Source organism: Cnephaeus nilssonii (assembly GCF_951640355.1).
Source record: "Cnephaeus nilssonii genome assembly, chromosome: 5".
NCBI classification, from domain to species: Eukaryota; Metazoa; Chordata; class Mammalia; order Chiroptera; family Vespertilionidae; genus Cnephaeus; species Cnephaeus nilssonii.
In genome coordinates, this window is record NC_137076.1 from 29,980,528 (window position 1) to 29,996,551 (window position 16,024).

At 57.6% G+C, this 16,024-nt stretch overlaps 2 protein-coding genes across 4 annotated transcripts; one reads left to right on the forward strand and one right to left on the reverse strand.

Moving 5' to 3' along the window:
- TBXA2R (thromboxane A2 receptor) lies at window positions 1-8,102 on the forward strand. Of its 2 annotated transcripts, none has more exons than XM_079773302.1 (3): window positions 1-563; window positions 4,773-5,637; window positions 6,959-8,101. In XM_079773302.1, the coding sequence occupies exons 2-3, from the start codon at window positions 4,852-4,854 to the stop codon at window positions 7,202-7,204; spliced, it is 1,032 nt and encodes a 343-aa protein (XP_079629428.1). In that variant the 5' UTR covers window positions 1-563; window positions 4,773-4,851; the 3' UTR covers window positions 7,205-8,101. The 2 variants fall into 2 exon arrangements, with proteins under 2 accessions (XP_079629428.1, XP_079629429.1); XM_079773303.1 differs by lacking the exon at window positions 1-563 and adding an exon at window positions 1,663-1,905 and having other exon boundaries at window positions 6,959-8,102.
- Window positions 8,103-8,362: 260 nt separating this feature from the next.
- GIPC3 (GIPC PDZ domain containing family member 3) lies at window positions 8,363-14,307 on the reverse strand. 2 transcript variants are annotated; one of them, XM_079771485.1, is made up of 6 exons: window positions 13,909-14,307; window positions 12,994-13,179; window positions 12,717-12,897; window positions 12,204-12,316; window positions 11,840-11,934; window positions 8,363-11,729 (listed from the first exon to the last, which is right to left on the reverse strand). In XM_079771485.1, exons 1-6 carry the CDS (start codon window positions 14,131-14,133, stop codon window positions 8,540-8,542), a joined length of 3,990 nt encoding a protein of 1,329 aa, XP_079627611.1. In that variant the 5' UTR covers window positions 14,134-14,307; the 3' UTR covers window positions 8,363-8,539. The 2 variants fall into 2 exon arrangements, with proteins under 2 accessions (XP_079627611.1, XP_079627612.1); XM_079771486.1 differs by having other exon boundaries at window positions 11,433-11,729; window positions 11,853-11,934; window positions 13,909-14,294.
- Between the last annotated feature and the right edge of the window lie 1,717 nt (window positions 14,308-16,024).

Below are 16,024 nucleotides of genomic sequence, written 5' to 3' on the forward strand. Positions count from 1 at the left end.
CTTCCGGCCCCGGGTGCTGCCCGGACGGTGAGCGATGCCCAAGGAGCTCCTGGAGGGGCCCGGCTTGGGCTGGCGGGGTGCTGGCCGCCGGCTACTACCCCCCGCCCTGGGCCGGCGCGCCTCGGCGTCCCTCCCCCAGGGGCTACGCAGTCTCCCGGGCGAGCTGGGGGGCTCCCGCTGACCCCCATCAGCCAGCCCGGGCTTGAGGGGTGTGGCCACTGCAGAGGGGCGGGGCCGGTGAGAGACCGACGGACCGAGAGACAGAGACGGTGAGAGGCGAGGATAGAGACCGGCGGCGTGCGGTCTGCAGAGCGGGGGGGGCCCCCCGCCCCGGCTATTCTCAGCCCCGAGGACGCCCCTCCCGCCCCGGGGGGGACCACGCGCAGCGGGGCGTCCTGTGCCGCCGGCGCCGTGGCAGCCCCCAAGTCCTCTGCGGGCCCGCCTCCGCCGTGCCTCGGTTTCCCCAGGAGCCCGGGGCCCGGGCTAGCGCCCGCACGTCCGCGGGCTCTGGCTCCCGACCGACAGCACAGTGACCCCCGCTGTCATCCATTCGTCATCGCCAGGTGAGGACGCGGCCGGGCAGGTTGGGGGCGGCCTGGGGTGGGCAGGTGTGGCCGGGGTGTTTCCTGCAGGGCCCTGCCCTGCTGTGGGTGACAGCAGCCGGGGGCTGGGCGTCCTGGGCACCGATGAGACCAGGTCCGGACCGGCAGCCCGTCCTGGTCGGTGTGTGGCCACGTGGTGGAGGCTGTGCTTGTGGGTGGTTTCTGGGTCTGTGTGGGCCTCAGCATCCTGCGCTGGGAGGGTGTGGCTGGGAGCCGGTGTTTGCGTGTGTGCACGCCATGATGGGTCCTTATGATCACAGTACCGTAACTCCTTTTTTTATTGGAGAGGGATAGAGAGCTAGAAACATCAATGATGAGAGAGAATCATTGATCAGCTGCCTCCTGCACGCCCCACACTGCGGATGGAGCCTGCAACCCAGGCACGTGCCCTGACAGGCAATCAAACCGAGACCTCCTGGTTCATAGGTCGATGCTCAACCACTGAGCCACGCGGGCCAGGCCACGGTAACGCTTGTGTCCATCATTAGCCGCTGGCCAGATGGCCTGGGTCCCTCCCCTCATCTCACGCGCCCTCTCTTGTGGCCCTCCAGGCAGCCCTGACGGTGGGTGAGCACGTTGCGGACACCTAGTTACCAGTAAGAAAGTGAGGCTGAGGGGCCGTGGGAGTCTGGGCTGAGGTTGGCTCCCACCTCGTCCAGCTGACTGTGGCGTCCCCACCCTCGCCCTCTGGGGTGGGGGCCTGGTTAGTGTCACAAACAGGAAAAGTTCCCGGAAACTGAGCCTGTGGTGAGGGGCGGTGGGGTGGGCCTGGGCACTGATGGAGCACGGCTTTTCTGGGGGTGTGTCTGCAGGGCTGTCTGTGGCTGCACAGGGGTGTGGAGGCGTCCCCTGTGGGCAGTGGGTGTACAGGCTGGGCTGGAGCTGACGGGTGCAGGGCCTGGCCTGGCCCCTGCACGTTCATGCCAAAGGGCGACATCCTTGATCTCCCGTCCTCAGCAGTGAGAGCACAGGAAGCGTGGGACACAGCCGAGGGCGGGGCCCGCGAGGTCACACGCAGTGTCGGCCCCTGCCTGGCTGCCCTGTGCACCTGGCCAGGAGGCAGGCTCTGACCCCACAGCGTGCCTCCTGACCAGGTGCAGGAAGGGCACCCAGGCGGGGGCACAGCTGAAGCAAAGCCTCCTTGGCAGGAGCAAAGCAGGCCTGTGAACGGCAGCCACACTGCCAGCGGCAAGTGGATGTCCTTGTTATTCCCGTTTCACAGAGGGGGAAACTGACGCTCGGCGACACTGAGCCCCCAGCGGGGCAGTGGCCCATCGGGGACTTCAATCTGAGCTTGTCTGAGGTCAGCATCATCCCTGCGGGAGGCCGGGTGGGCCCAGGCCGCGGGGACAGGCGGGCCGGACAAGCCTGGGCTTGGGGTGTTGAGTGGAAGAGGGGTTTTTTGAGAGAAGGATGGCTTGATGGAGGCGGGAGAAGGGGAGTGGGGTGGGCAAAACCAAAATATCACGTTCCATTGGGCAGAGGGGGAGCCTCCGGGAAGGAGCCAATTGTGGAGACACAGATTTCTGGAACCCAGGACCCAGCCAAACTCCTGTCTGAGTTCTGGAACCTCAGCCCTTGGAATTCTAGACTCTGGAGGCCTTCCAGGCTCCAGAACTGGGCGCTCATTCAAATTCCAGAACCCTGGCCCTTCAAAGCCTAAACCTGCCCGCTGTCGGGCCATGGAATCCTGGGTTTGTCCAGCAAATCTGGGATGGGACTCTGAAGTCCATGCCTCCCGTGAGACACACAGAGAGAGAGGAGTTCCCCCACGGACCGCACAGCGTTGCTCTGGACCTGGGGCCGGGATGGGAACGATCCCCGATAAGTTAGGGGCCCTGCCAGCTCTCCTGGCCAATGTGGGAGGGAAGGGAGGCGTTGCCAGGTGCCTCTCCTGGCCTGCTTGCCTGGGAAACCTGAGACCGGCAGCTATCACCTGAACCCCTCTGAGGGGGGACTGGAAACCACCGACTGTGGCCAAAGGGAGGCATGCCAGTTTCCAGTCTCCCCTAGGCCATGGGCTCTGGGTCACAGGTTTGTTCCCAGACCTGGGAGAGATGAGGAGATCTCAGGGTGTGCGTCCCGGGTGAGTGAGTGAGTGAGTGGTGCAGGAGCTCCCACAGGGAAGTGGGGACAAGGGGACAAGAGGGGCTGACGGTCATTCCAGGCAGAGGCCGGGGCAGGGGCCGCAGGCGCAGCCCAAGTCCCCAGGAATGTTTAGAAATGGCACATACCAGCTCTCGAGGGAGGAGGGAGTGCCGTCCCAGGAGGAATTCAAGTTCAAGTCAAATCTGAGATGGCAAAGTGCACACCCCTGGCCCGGGCTGGAGGACTGAGGTCCCCGGTCACCATGGGAAGCACACCCTCCACCCACCCCACCGCCCAGGCCTTAGTTTCCCCCCGTGAGGCCCCGCCACCACCAACGTGGTGGTGGCCTTGGCGCTCGGCCTGGGAGGGAAGCTCAGGGCAGCTGTCAGGAGCTGGATAATTTATGAGACGAGATAAGGAGCCGTGGAGCCTGAGGGGCTGGGCCAAGGCACCAGTTATGGAGATGGGGGTGAGGCTGGTGACCACCTGCTGGGCACCTACAATGTGCTAAGCCCTGTACCCAGGTGCACTCATTCCACCATGAGCCTCATTTTACAGGAAGGGAAACTGAGGCTCGGAGTGGGGACATGGGGAGCCCAAGGTCAGTGAGAGGGTATGTAGCAAAGGCAGGGTTTGAATCCGGTCTGATCAACTTTCTGGAAAATCTTACTTCTTCCTTAGAGAAAATTATAATAATTGTGAACCCCCACACCCACCTGGCACCAGCTTCCATCGAATGGGCAGAATTTTGAATCCCTAACACACACATAGGTAATGAGGCCGGAGTTCAAATTTCAGATCAGCTTGGGCTGGGCTGGGTGACCTTGAACAAGTTAGTTGACCTCTCTATGCCTGTTTGCCCCTTTGGCAAAAACAAAGGACTTTCATGAGCTTTAACTGCCTGGATCCTCCGTCCCTGTTCCTCCCACGATCCCGCCTCCCCACCGTGGCCCACTCTGATCTCTCGGCCAGGTGCCCCCTCACTGCCAACACAAGGATGACTTGTGGGATGTACCTAGGGCAGAAGGCTGGGGACCTGGATGTGGCTTTCTATCTTCCCTGATGTGTCCTTTTTGGGAACTGGGAGCTGTTTTCTGAATGTTCTCTCTTTTGTGTGTGTGTGTGTAGCAAAGGTGGAGATTTATTGAAGAACAAGTACAGACTCCCACGTGGGGAGGGGGAAAGAGTCCCCTGAATGTGCTCATTTTATTGCTACTTGACGTCCCCACATCTGGCTGGTTTACTCACACTGGGCATCAGCCAGGCCCAGATGTTCCTGTGGTTTCTCCCCCAGCCCCACACCAGCTAACAGGTTCCTCCGTTGCCTTTTATAGCCCATCCCTGGGGACCTGTCGCTCCAAATGATTTGGTTTTTTGTTCCCAGAATGAAACTGGATGTCTGGGTGTGTTTCTTACTATAAAAGCGATGCCAAGAAATGGGGGCGGGAAGGGGGGGGGGAATCCACATGATTTCGAAAAATTAAGAAATAAAAAATAATAATCCACACACTTTCAACCTGTGTGAGGAAGGATCTCCCTAAAAGACCAGTGGGGTGGGGCCTCCCCTCATGCATTCATGAGAAATGGTGACCCACGAGGCTGACCTCAGGGCTGGTACGAAAGCCAGTGAGCTCTGGCCGACAGCTAGCCTCCCTCTCCACACGGGATGCGTCCTGTCTCACTGTGGCTGAAATCTGTCCTGGATGCCGCAGTCCACCAAGGGCTTGAGTGGGAGACTAGCAGGGAAACAAGCTCAGAGAGAAGAAACCACCTGCTTGGGGTCACGCAATAGGTGCCAGGGCTGGAGTTCAGACCTGGGGCTTCTCGGCCCTTCTCTTCGACCCAACAGATTCTAATTGGTGTCCCCCAGAGGACAGGTCCTCACATTGAAGGTCACTGATGCTAGGGCAGGACAGAGCTAGTAGCAGTAAAACCTATGAGTGCGGAGTGAGATAAGTCAGGAAAGGCATCCTTAAGGAGGGGTTGAGTTGGGGCATTGAAGGTTGTATAGGAGTTCACCAGGGCCACTCTGACTAAAATGCAGAATGAATCACCAGCACATCATCTCTCTGCCCCCACCAGGTGTGCCAGGGCCAGCGCCAGCTGCACCTACAGCCTCAGCCCAATGGGGCGGTGACTCTCCGCACTCTGCTCCGCCACCATGTGGCCCAATGACAGTGCTCTGGGCCCCTGTTTCCGGCCAACAAACATCACGATCGAGGAGCGGCGCCTGATCGCCTCTCCCTGGTTCGCCGCCTCCTTCTGCCTCGTGGGCCTGGCCTCCAACCTGCTGGCCCTGAGTGTGCTGGCGGGCGCACGGCAGGGCAGCTCGCCCGTGAGATCCTCCTTCCTCACCCTCCTCTGTGGCCTGGTCCTCACTGACTTCATGGGGCTGCTGATCACCGGGGCCATCGTGGTATCCCAGCACGCCATCCTCTTCGACTGGCACGCCGTGGACCCCAGCTGTCGCCTCTGCCGCTTCATGGGTGTTGCCATGGTCTTCTTCGGCCTGTGCCCGCTGCTGCTGGGGGCCGCCATGGCCTCAGAGCGCTACCTGGGGATCACCCGGCCCTTCTCGCGCCCCGCGGCCGCCTCCCGGCGCCGCGCCTGGACCATCGTGGGGCTGGTGTGGGCCACGGCGCTGGCGCTGGGCCTGCTGCCCTTGCTGGGCCTGGGCCGCTACACCGTGCAGTACCCGGGCTCCTGGTGCTTCCTCACCCTGGGCCCCCAGCCCGGGGACGTGGCCTTCGGCCTGCTGTTCGCGCTCCTGGGCAGCTTCTCGGTGGGGCTGTCCTTCCTGCTCAACACCATCAGCGTGGCCACCCTGTGCCACGTCTACCACGGGCAGGAGGCCGCCCAGCAGCGCCCCCGGGACTGCGAGGTTGAGATGATGGCTCAGCTCACGGGCATCATGGTGGTGGCCAGCGTCTGCTGGATGCCGCTGCTGGTGAGTGGCCGGTGCAGGGTCTGCCTGGGTTTCCGCCATCCTTGGTGACTGGGCCTCGGTTCATCCCGAATGCGTGTCAGGTTCTCATCCGCCCGAGAAAATGTGGGCACGTGTCCCAGCGCTGAGGCGCCCGTCCTTGAGAAGCTCGTGAGCAGGACACAGATGACCCCAGATGGGGGCGGGGCTAGCTGTCGTGTCCCCGGCAGCGCCCCCAGCCTTGCCCAGCACACAGTAGTGCGCAGGGAACCATTTTAATAGGATTTTCATATAATAGAATTTTAACACAATGCATTTACTACAATGTGAGTTATATTTAACAATATATAATTTTAATTATAAAATATATACATTATAATTAATTACATTGTATTATAATGAATACTTAATCAGATCAATTATATAATATATGATTACATATTGTATATTATATAATGGTTAAGTACTTATAATATATAACTATATATTAATATATATTAATACTTAATAGTTATATCAATTATATATTATATAATATATCATTACATAATTATAATTATGTCTAAATTTTTAACTAATATATAACTATATAATTATAATCAACAACATATTATCAGATAATTATTGTATTATAATTGTAAATAACATGATATATTATGTAATATTAAATGTAAATTCAATATTTGATTAAATATATTAAAATAATCTAATATTTTGATATAAAAATTTTAATATAAAATTATTTGTCATAACATTTTATAAAACATAAATTATATTAAATCCTTTAAAATAAAATATGAAATAGGTTATTTTATATACAATTTTTTTCCAGAGAGGAAGGGAGAGGGAAAGAGATAGAAACACCAATGAGGAGAGAGAATCATTGATCGGCTGCCTCCTGCACGCCCCCTACTGTGGATTGAGTCTGCAACCCGGGCATGAGCCCTTAGCTGGAATTGAACCTGGGACCCTTCAGTCCACAGACCAACACCCTATCTGAGCCAAACCGGCTAAGGCTATATACAATTTTATGCTATAGTTTTATAATATATTATGAAATGCTTATAAACTATTTAATAGAATAACAATGCTGGTTGTAACAGTAATTCCAACTGTTCACACCTGCAAACCTTACTTTACGTTTAATCTGCCCGGAGAGGAGCAGGAGAAGTGCTGGTTCTGTGGCCACACCCGCCGAGGCTCAGAGAAGTCAGGCCGCTCTCCCACAGCCACGCAGCAAAGCAGCAACAGGATCAGCCCTAGCCCTTCGGGGACCAGAGGTGCTGGTGGAGGGGCAGGGCTGGAGGCGGCCTGGCTCCTGGGTAACTGCTCTGGCCTTTGGCAGGTCTTCATCGCCCAGACAGTGCTGCGGAGCCCACCAGACATGAACCCAGCCGGGCAGCTGTCCCGAGCCACGGAGAAACAGCTGCTCATTTACCTGCGTGTGGCCACCTGGAACCAGATCCTGGACCCCTGGGTGTACATCCTGTTCCGCCGGGCGGTGATCCGGCGCCTCCACCCTGGCCTCAGTGCCCGGTCCCGGTCGCTCTCCCTGCAGCCCCAGCTCACCCGGAGGCCCACCGTGGCTTAGGGCCAGGGAGACAGCAGCGGTGGCTCCGGAAGGACAGCGGCCATTCAACCTCGGTCCTCCCTGACCGTCACCGCTGCCGGCTCTGAAGTCCAGGAGCTGGGAGTGCAGGATGAGCAGAGTTTGAGTGGCAGGATTGTGAGCTGTCTTCCGCCAGCCCTGGGGGCTCCCCAACTCTTCCCTGACCCCCCTTTCCAAGGCCTTTTTCTTCTCTCAGGCCCCTCCCAACGTCAGGATGGGCGAGTGGGCGTGTAGGGAGGGTATCTGGAGACAATTAAACTTGTAAGCCTCCCCTTCCAGAAGTCCTTAGGAAATGGGGGGTTCCGACCACTGACTATGACCTATTCTCTGGGGTACACTTGATCCCCTTTGACACCGCAACCTGAGAAGGCGCTGTCTAGAAAAGATTCAATATAAACGGGCAGGACGCCCCCTCTCTTGCCAAAATAGACCTCAGCCCGGCTTTCTTTCCTTTGGGTCTGGAAGTCAGTCGTCACTTGTTGAAGTTTGGTGCATCGGATTGTTATCCATCCCCGTGGCAACCGGGAAGAGGACGGGATCGGGCAGAGAGGATGAGACCGGGTTTTGTTTGGCTCCTCTCCCGCCTCCTTATTGAGTCCAATTTTCTGGAATCCTCCGTAGAGCCCCTAGAGAGGGTTCTGGTATTAAACCCATTTTGCAAGGCGGAAAAGCGTGGGAGACACACACAAGGCCATGGAGTGACGCCCGCTTCCTCCATTCTAGATGGAGTCATTCCCTTATAAGCTTATCACTTAGCTGTTCATTCGCTTAACACTCAGACTCCCAGCGTCTTGAACAAACAGCACTTGGCCCACAATAGGAGCTGAAAGAAGACTGAGTGAGTGAACGAATGACTGAGGTTTTGAGGAATGTCGTGTGTGTGTGAATGCCCGAACCCACGCACAGTGAGTACTTGGCACGTAGTAAAGCACCTGGCACATAGTAGGTGCTTAAGAAGCACCCAGTGTTGTGATAGCCCCCAGACCCTCATGCCTGCCCCTGCCTCTGCTCTCCCCAAACCTCCCTCAAATACAACACACCTGGCTGCAGGGGTGGGATGTGCCTTTATTCCCCATGAGCCCTCAAGGTACATGAAGAGCAAACCACCCCTGCCCCCCCTTTCCCCCTTCCCTTCCCCAGACCCGGGATCTGCTTACACCTCCCAGAGCCAGGCCCAGTGAAACTAAGCCCGTTTCCATTCTCCCTCCCCTGACCTGTGGGGGAACGAGGTCACCTGCCATTTCTGGGGGACCAGAGCTGGGAAGGGAAGGAGAGGGGATGGGGCCCATCGCGGGCCAAAACGAGGTCACCCCTAAACTACAGCTCCTTGTGGCGGGGGAGGGGCTCTGACCCTTGCAGAGCAGTTCCTGGCTCCCTGAGCATGGGGGAGTGGGCAGGCTCCTGGGCTGGGGATTCAGGGAGCTGGGACCGCAGGAGGGCCACCCCGGAGGCAGAACTAGGGGTGACAGATGTGGTAGGTGGAGTGGACTTATGGGGTCCCACCTGGGGCTTAGGTAACAGGGCTGGTTTCTGGCGAGTCAAGGGGGCCTGTGGCTTTGGGGCCAGGTGGGGTGTCGGTAGGCTTTTGCCGGTATTGGCCTGGGTTCCACGTACCAGATCATCGGGCTGGGGTTGAGGCTGAGAGACTTTGCTGGGGGCCGGAGTTGGGGCTCTTGGTGGTGGGTCTGGGGGCTGAGGTCGGGCTGGAGGAGTGGGATCAGACTGGGTTCTAGGGTCAAGGCCAGGGGTCTGTGGGCGAAGCCCCTTCCTAGAGTTGAGCTGGGTTCTAGAACTATGGTGGATTCCAGAGTGGGGCTCAGTTCTTAAACTGGTCTGGATTTCAGAACTGGGCTGGTTCTCAGAGCTGACCTGAATCCTAGAGCTGGGCTGGGTTCTGGAATTGAGCTGGGCTCCAGAGCTGGGCTGAATTCTTGCACTGGTCAGGGCTCCAGAGCTGGGCTGGGTGTCTGAGCTGGGCTGAGTCTCAGATCTGAGCTGGGTTCCAAAACGGGTCTGGGTTCTGGAACTGGTTTGGGTTCCAGAGCTGGGCTGTATTCCTGAACTGGCCTGAGTTTCAGAACTGGGTTGAGTCTCAGAGCTGAACTGAATCCTAGAGCTGGACTGGGTTCTAGAACTGAGCTGGGCTCCAGAGCTAGGCTGAATTCTTGCACTGATCAGGGTTCTAGAGCTGGGCTGGGTGTCTGAGCTGGGCTGAGTCTCAGATCTGAGCTGGGTTCCAAAACTGGTCTGGGTTCTGGAACTGGTTTGGGTTCCAGAGCTGGGCTGTATTCCTGAACTGGCCTGAGTTTCAGAGCTGGGTAGGGTTCTGGAGCTGAGCTTAGACTCAGAACTAAGCCAGGTGCCAGAGCTGGACTTGCATTTGGAGTTAAGATGGGCTTCAGAGCTGGGCTGCATTCTTGAACTGGTCTGGGTTCCAGAGCTGGGCTGGTTCTCAGAGCTAAACTGAATCCTGGTACTAAGCTGGGTTCTGGAGCTGAGCTGGGTTTCAGCACTAAGCCGGGTCTCAGAGCTAGACTGGGTTCTAAAGCTGAGCTGAGCTCCAGAGCTGGGTTGAATTCTTGCACTGGTCTGGGCCCCAGAACTGGGTTTGGTCTCAGAACCAAGCTGGGCTCCAGAACTTGTCTGGGTTCTGAAGTTGGGCTTAGTTCCAGAAATAGGCTGGATTCTAGAACTAAGGTGGGTTCCAGAACTGGGCTGTATTCTTGAGCTGGTGGGGGTTTCAGAGTTGAGTTGAGTCTCAGAGCTGACCTGGACCCTAGAGATGAGCTGAGTTGCGGAGCTGATCTGCTTTGCAAAGTTTGGACCAATACCAGAGCTGCCTTGGGGGGTGGCCTGGGGGGTTTCCGAGATGAGCTGAGTCCCAGAAGTTGATTGAGCCATGCAGGCCTGGGTCCTGGAGCTGGGCCTGCTCTTGGAGCTAGACGGAGTTGTGGAGCTTAAGTCTGTTATTGCATTGGTCTGGGTCCCAGCACTAGAGTTTACCTGGATTCTGGAACTCAACTCGGTATCAGCAACTGACTGTGTTTTGGAGCTCGATGAGATTTCAGAGACAGGCTGTGCTCCGGAACTGAGTTGATTTCTAGAGCTGGGTTGGGTGCCTGATCTGGATTGAGCTCTGGAAATTGGCCAGTCCTTGAAGCTGGTCTGGGCCCCAGAGTTGGAAGGTGTTCTAGAGCTGGTCTTCGTACTGCAGTGAGAGTGGGGTCCAGCATCAAGCTGGGTTGTGGAGACAGGCCTTACCTCAGAGATGGATGAGGTTCCAGGGCTCGTTTGAATTCTAGAGATGGGCCTGGTCGTAGCACTAGGCTGGGATCTAGAGCTGGGCTCAGTTTCTGAGCTGGACTCATCGCTGGAGCTGGACTGGGCCCCAGAATGAGGGTGGATACTTGAGTGAAACTGAGTTTTAGAGCAGGGCTGGGATCTGGGCCGAGCTGCCACATGCACCTGGGTTCCTGAGCTGGTCTGGGTTCGTGAATAGGGTTGAGTTTGGGAGCTGTCTTTGAATCCTAAGCTGGAGAGGCTTCTGTAGTTGGGCTGATTCTTAAATCTCACCTGGGTTTCAGAACTAACTGGTGCTCCTGAACTACACTGGGTGTCCGGGTCTGGCAGTATCATGGAACTATCTTGAGTTCCAGAGTCAGGTCGAGTTTTATGGCAGGGCTTGGTCATAGAGCCGGGCTGGCTTCCGATACTGGCATTGGTCACAGAGCTGGGCTGGGTCTTAAAACTGGTCTGGGTTCCAGAACTTGATTTAATGCCAAAGCTCGGATTGGCCTCTGAGCTGTCCTGGGCTCTAGAGGTGGGCTGAGTTTTGGAACTGGGCTGGGTTCTGGAGCTAGGTTGGGTCTCAGAACTAGATTGTGTTCTAGAGATGAACTTAGCTTCAGAGCTGGCCTGTGACCTAGAACAGAGCTTGCTCTCAGAGCTGGGCTTGGTCTCAGAATTGAGCTTGGTTCTAGAGCTGGGTTTAGTTTCAGAGCTGGGCTTGGTCTCCGAACTGGTATGGATTCTAGAGTTGAACTTGGTCTCGGAGCTTGCCTGGGTTCTAGCGCTGGGTTGAGTCTCAGAACCAGGTGAAGTTCTAGAGATGAACTTGGCCTCAGAGCTGGCTTGGAGTCTAGAGCAGGGCTTGGTCTCATAACTAGGCTTGGTCTCAGAACTGGTATGGGCTCTAGAGGTGACCTTGGTCTCAGAGATGACCTGGGCTCTAGAGGGGGACTGGGTCTCAGATCTGGGCTGGGCTCTGGAGCAGGGCTGGGCTTCAGGAACCAGCCTGCAGGGCTGGGGCAGGGGACTGGGCTCCGGACTGGGGCTGCGCTCAGCCCCGGAGCAAATTAGCCACAGGCCTCCCTGGCCTCCCCGATGGCGGCCCACACCTCCACCACAAACTCGTCCGGGAAGGCGAACTCGCCCAAGACGGAGTCTAAACGGCGTGCAAACTCCTGAACGCTCACTGTCTTCTTGGATGTCTCCACCATGGTGGACGCTGCCAGGGTGGGAAGGAAAGTGGGTAAGAGTGCTCTGGGACCCCAACTTCCCCTTGGGGCCCTACCTCCTCCCAGTGGGCTGGCCTCCCCCCAGGGTCCACCGGCTTACCCTGGCCCCTTACCCAGCTCTGGGTCCCGAATGCCCATGTAACTCTCCAGTAGGTCATCCACCTTCCGAGAGGCCTCCTCCTCAAATTCACTGGGCTAGGGCGTAGGGGGACAAAGCAGATGGTCAGAACCACACATCCCTCCAGCCCAGCCCCCTCCCAGGCTCCACCCCTTGGGTACCAGCAGGCTGGGACTCATGTGCCAATGCTTCTGTACAACTGCCATTGCCCTGCCTCACCTGATGACCCATTTTGCAGGTGGGGAAACTGGCACTGTGTGAAGGAGGTCTTAGCCTAGGTCACGCTGACTCAGAGTTAGAGCTGTAGGTGTAAGAGTCCCTGAAGGCCCCTCTCCCCTTCACTCACCACTTCCTCTACTGTGGCAGCCCCCCCAGAACGAAGCCGCAGGGTCTCCCGCCCGCTGGTCACTTTTGCTTCCACGGGGCATTTGCTGCTCCGGCTCCTCTGGCTGATCATGTCTGGAGGGGACAGAGTGGTGGAGGGGCCCGTGTTCTGGACGGATCCACTCTTTGTAAACACTGGGAACCCACCAGCTGAGACTTGCTAGAACTTTCTTATCCTTCAAAGGCCCCCTTACATTCATAGCTTTAAAGCAGCACTTTAAAAGCTCCCACCAAGTGACAAAATAGATCTAAACACCTCCTCATCCTTTCTCCATCTTCCCAAACTCCCCCATCCCCCAAGACAGACTGTAACAGTATAGAGACGACCTGCCTGTTCCCTGTCCTGTCACCAGAGGCATCTAGAACCTTCCATCCTACCCCATCCCCCCATCCTCCACTGTCCCCGCATCCAGAGAACCCACTTCCCCAAGAGCGCCCCGCACCGCCTGTCCCCACGGCCACAGGTGGCCCTCACCGAAGGCTCTCTTGGGCTGCACCAGGCGCAGGGTGAAGGGCTGGGCCTTGGGCAGCTCACGGAGCATCTTGGCGACCTCGTAGTGGCGGCAGCCGACGATGGAGTGGTCGTTGATGGCCTCGATGCTGTCGCCCACACACACGGCTTCGATCCTGTTGATGATGCTGCCCTCCTTGATCCTCTGCAGGGACCCAGAGTCACTCCAGGGGCCACCCCCGCAGAACCCACTTAGACCAGAGAGGGGCAGTGGCTAAGTCGCCCCCCACACCGTGCGCACCTTGATGAAGGCGTAGCCCGCCCCGTTGTCCGTGATCGTCAGCCCCAGCGCATCCTCCGTCTTCGTGACCTCCACCTCCTTGGTCTCGCCGCGCACGTGCGCGAAGATGAAGTCCTCCAGGCCTATCTGGCCGCCCAGGAGCTTCTGCATGTCCACTTTGTGGCTGTTCAGGGTGCAGAATAAGATCTGCCCAAGGGGCGGGGGAGCTTAGAATTAATGACAGCGCTCACTCCCCACTGTCTGCGCAGAACCACGGGCGGGGATTGGGGGGGGGGGGGGGGATGGGCTCATGGGCCTGACAGGGAAACCGAGGCACAAAAAGCACCGACACTGGCCCAGTCACCTGGTGCCTAGGAGCCCAGCCCACAGGATCTTCAGGGGTCGGGGGTGAGGAGACAGGCCCCCAGAATGAGGAGCAGGATGAGTAGGAAGAAACCTCCTTCCCCACCCCAAGACCTCCAGTTCCAACCCCTTGGTGCCCTGATCCCCCTCCCCCACCATCTTTTCCCGGCCATTCTGCATCCGCTGGCGCCCCCTGGGGGCTGCAAGGCGCACCGCTCTGCAGCCCAGCCTGTAACCCAGGCTGCCTCCGACGTATCGCCTGGAAAGGTGCCGCCTGGAACCCCAGCCTCCAGCCGCGCCCAGGAGCCACAGAAGCGCTCCCCCGAGGGCAGGCATCCACCTTAGCTGGGTGGGTGGAGTGAGTTCCCGGACGATCTAGGGTCTCACTAACCCCTTAGACCTGCTCATCTTTGGTGCAGGCCGCGCAAACGGGGCGTCCCCAGTGTATGGGCACCCTTGGATCTGAGTGGTGCGTCTCGGAGATCCCGGGCCCCGAGTCCCGCGGTCCAAGCTCCACCCTTACCCCTGGGTCCGCCCGGCGGGCCTCGGGCGCTGGGGGTCCGCGGTCCTCACCTCGGTGGGCGCGATCCCGAAGGCCTCGGCGATCTTGGCGTAGAGCTCTCGGACGTTGGTGAAACCCTCGATCTTGCCTGTGGGGCTGCCATGAGCCAGCTGCGTGCGGAAGACGAGGCGCGGGCGGGCGCGGGGCGCAGCGGGGGGCTCGGAGGGCGCGGGCGAGGGCGCGGGCTGGCGCGGGGCCTCGGCCCCTCGGGCCTCGCGGGCCGCTGCGCTCTCCATGGCCGGAGGAGCTAGGCGACCCGGGCCACCGCCTCCGCCACCGCCGGATCCGCTGCTTCCTGCCGCCTCCCCTCCCCCGGCCCAGGGCGCGACAGCCGAGCTGCCCGGGTAAGGGGATCCAGGAACCCGAGCCGCCCAGGAAGGCGACACCGCGGGGTGCCGAGAGGGGGGCCCGGCCCCAGGTGTCCAGGCCCTGCCAGGGCCAGCTGCGCGCTCCCCAAGGAGGCTGGGCGGTCTGCGGGGGGCTGGATTGTAGAGCGGGAAAAACGGATCACAAAAAAGGAGCGGGACAGCTGAACGCGCCCGAGAGCGCACTCTGCAAGCGCGCTCATTTAATCCCTGCGACAGCCCCAAGAGGTGGAAGTAAGGTTACCCTGGTATAACCTGAGACACATCCCGTCCTTCTGCCCGCCACCCTCCAGAGCTCTCACCTCCTTTACGATAAAAGTGGGATTTCCCCAGCCCATATGGCCTTGCACGACCTGCCCCCATTCCATCCCTGTCCTCACTCTCTCCTTCTTGACTCCCTGACGTCCCGGGCACAGTCCTGCCCCAGGGCCTTTGCTTGTGCTATACCCTCTGCCCCACCCGGGACCTCTTCTCCCAGATCTCCAGCTGGTTCCTTCCCTCACTTCCTTTAGCTCTTTGCTCAAATGTCACCTCCTCTAACTACCTCGATCTCTCTTCCCAGCTTTCTTTTTTTCTCCCTAGCACTGAGCATCACTGACAAACCAGGTTATTTTTACTTATCCTTCTTGTGTCCTGTCTTCCCAAGGGGAACGTCAGCTCCAGGCGGGCAGGGGTTCTGGTCTCTTGTTCCCCTCCTGTATAAGGGGGCCCGGGGCCAGGCACACAGTGAGCGGGCACTCGGCAATATTTGATGAGGGAATAAATGGACCCTCAGGTTACAGATGAGGAAGGAGGCTCCGGCCCCGGGAGGCCTCTGTGAGAATCCCCTGGGAGTACCACACTAGGCATCGGGAAATCGGGCCCTGAGCAGCGGCGGAAGGCTGTACCCAGTGTGAACGAGGGGCCGCCCGCCCTGGAGGAATCTCCGAATGCAGACATGGATGGGGAAAGGCCTCGGGCGATGTAAGAAAATGTACGTAAATTTCTCCAGCCTACAAAACACGACACACACCACAACATGATGAGCCTTGAACACATGACGCTCACTGAGAGGAGCCAGACACCAAAGGCACACAGTGTGTGGTTCTATGTATGTGAAATGTCCAGAACAGGCAAATGCTCAGAGATAGTGAGTGGATTCGTGGAGAGAGGGACTGGGGGTGACTGCCTAGCGCAGTGGTCGGCAAACTCTTTAGTCAACAGAGCCCAATTTTTGAGAGCCAAATTTTTTAAACTTAAACTTCTTCTAACGCCACTTCTTCAAAATAGACTCGCCCAGGCCGTGGTATTTTGTGGAAGAGCCACACTCAAGGGGCCAAAGAGCCGCAGGTAGCTCGCGAGCCGCAGTTAGCCGACCACGGGCTTCGCGCAACAGGGCTTCTTTTTGGAGTGATGGAATGTTCTGGAATTAGATTGTGCCAATGGTTGCACAACTTTGTGAGTACACTGGAAACCACAGAATTGTACACATGAAAACCTTTAAAAAATGAAAAGAAACCCAAAACGATCAAAATGGCACTCTTTCAGGAAGACATATTCATGTGCTAAAAGGATGTAAAAGACCTGCCCAGGAATGATAAACTCCAAATTTGGGATGGAGATACCTGTGCCAGGAAGCTCACACCTGGGAGGGGAGTTGACAATATCCAGTTGTATCAGTCTCCAAGGGTTGTCATAACAAAGTACCACAAACTGGTGGCTTAAAACAGATTTATTATTTACAGTTCTGGAGGCCAGAGTCCAAAATCAAGTTATCAGCGCT

Bases quoted from the DNA above. Each gene is read 5' to 3' on its own strand.
- TBXA2R (XM_079773302.1), top strand. From the start codon at position 4,852: ATGTGGCCCAATGACAGTGCTCTGGGCCCCTGTTTCCGGCCAACAAAC. The intron at 5,638-6,958 runs GTGAGTGGCCGG...GGCCTTTGGCAG, and splicing joins TCTGCTGGATGCCGCTGCTG to GTCTTCATCGCCCAGACAGT.
- GIPC3 (XM_079771485.1), bottom strand. From the start codon at position 14,133: ATGGAGAGCGCAGCGGCCCGCGAGGCCCGAGGGGCCGAGGCCCCGCGC. The intron at 12,898-12,993 runs GTGCGCACGGTG...GGGTCCCTGCAG, and splicing joins CGGGCTACGCCTTCATCAAG to AGGATCAAGGAGGGCAGCAT. The intron at 11,935-12,203 runs GTGAGTGAAGGG...CCTACGCCCTAG, and splicing joins CTGCCACAGTAGAGGAAGTG to CCCAGTGAATTTGAGGAGGA.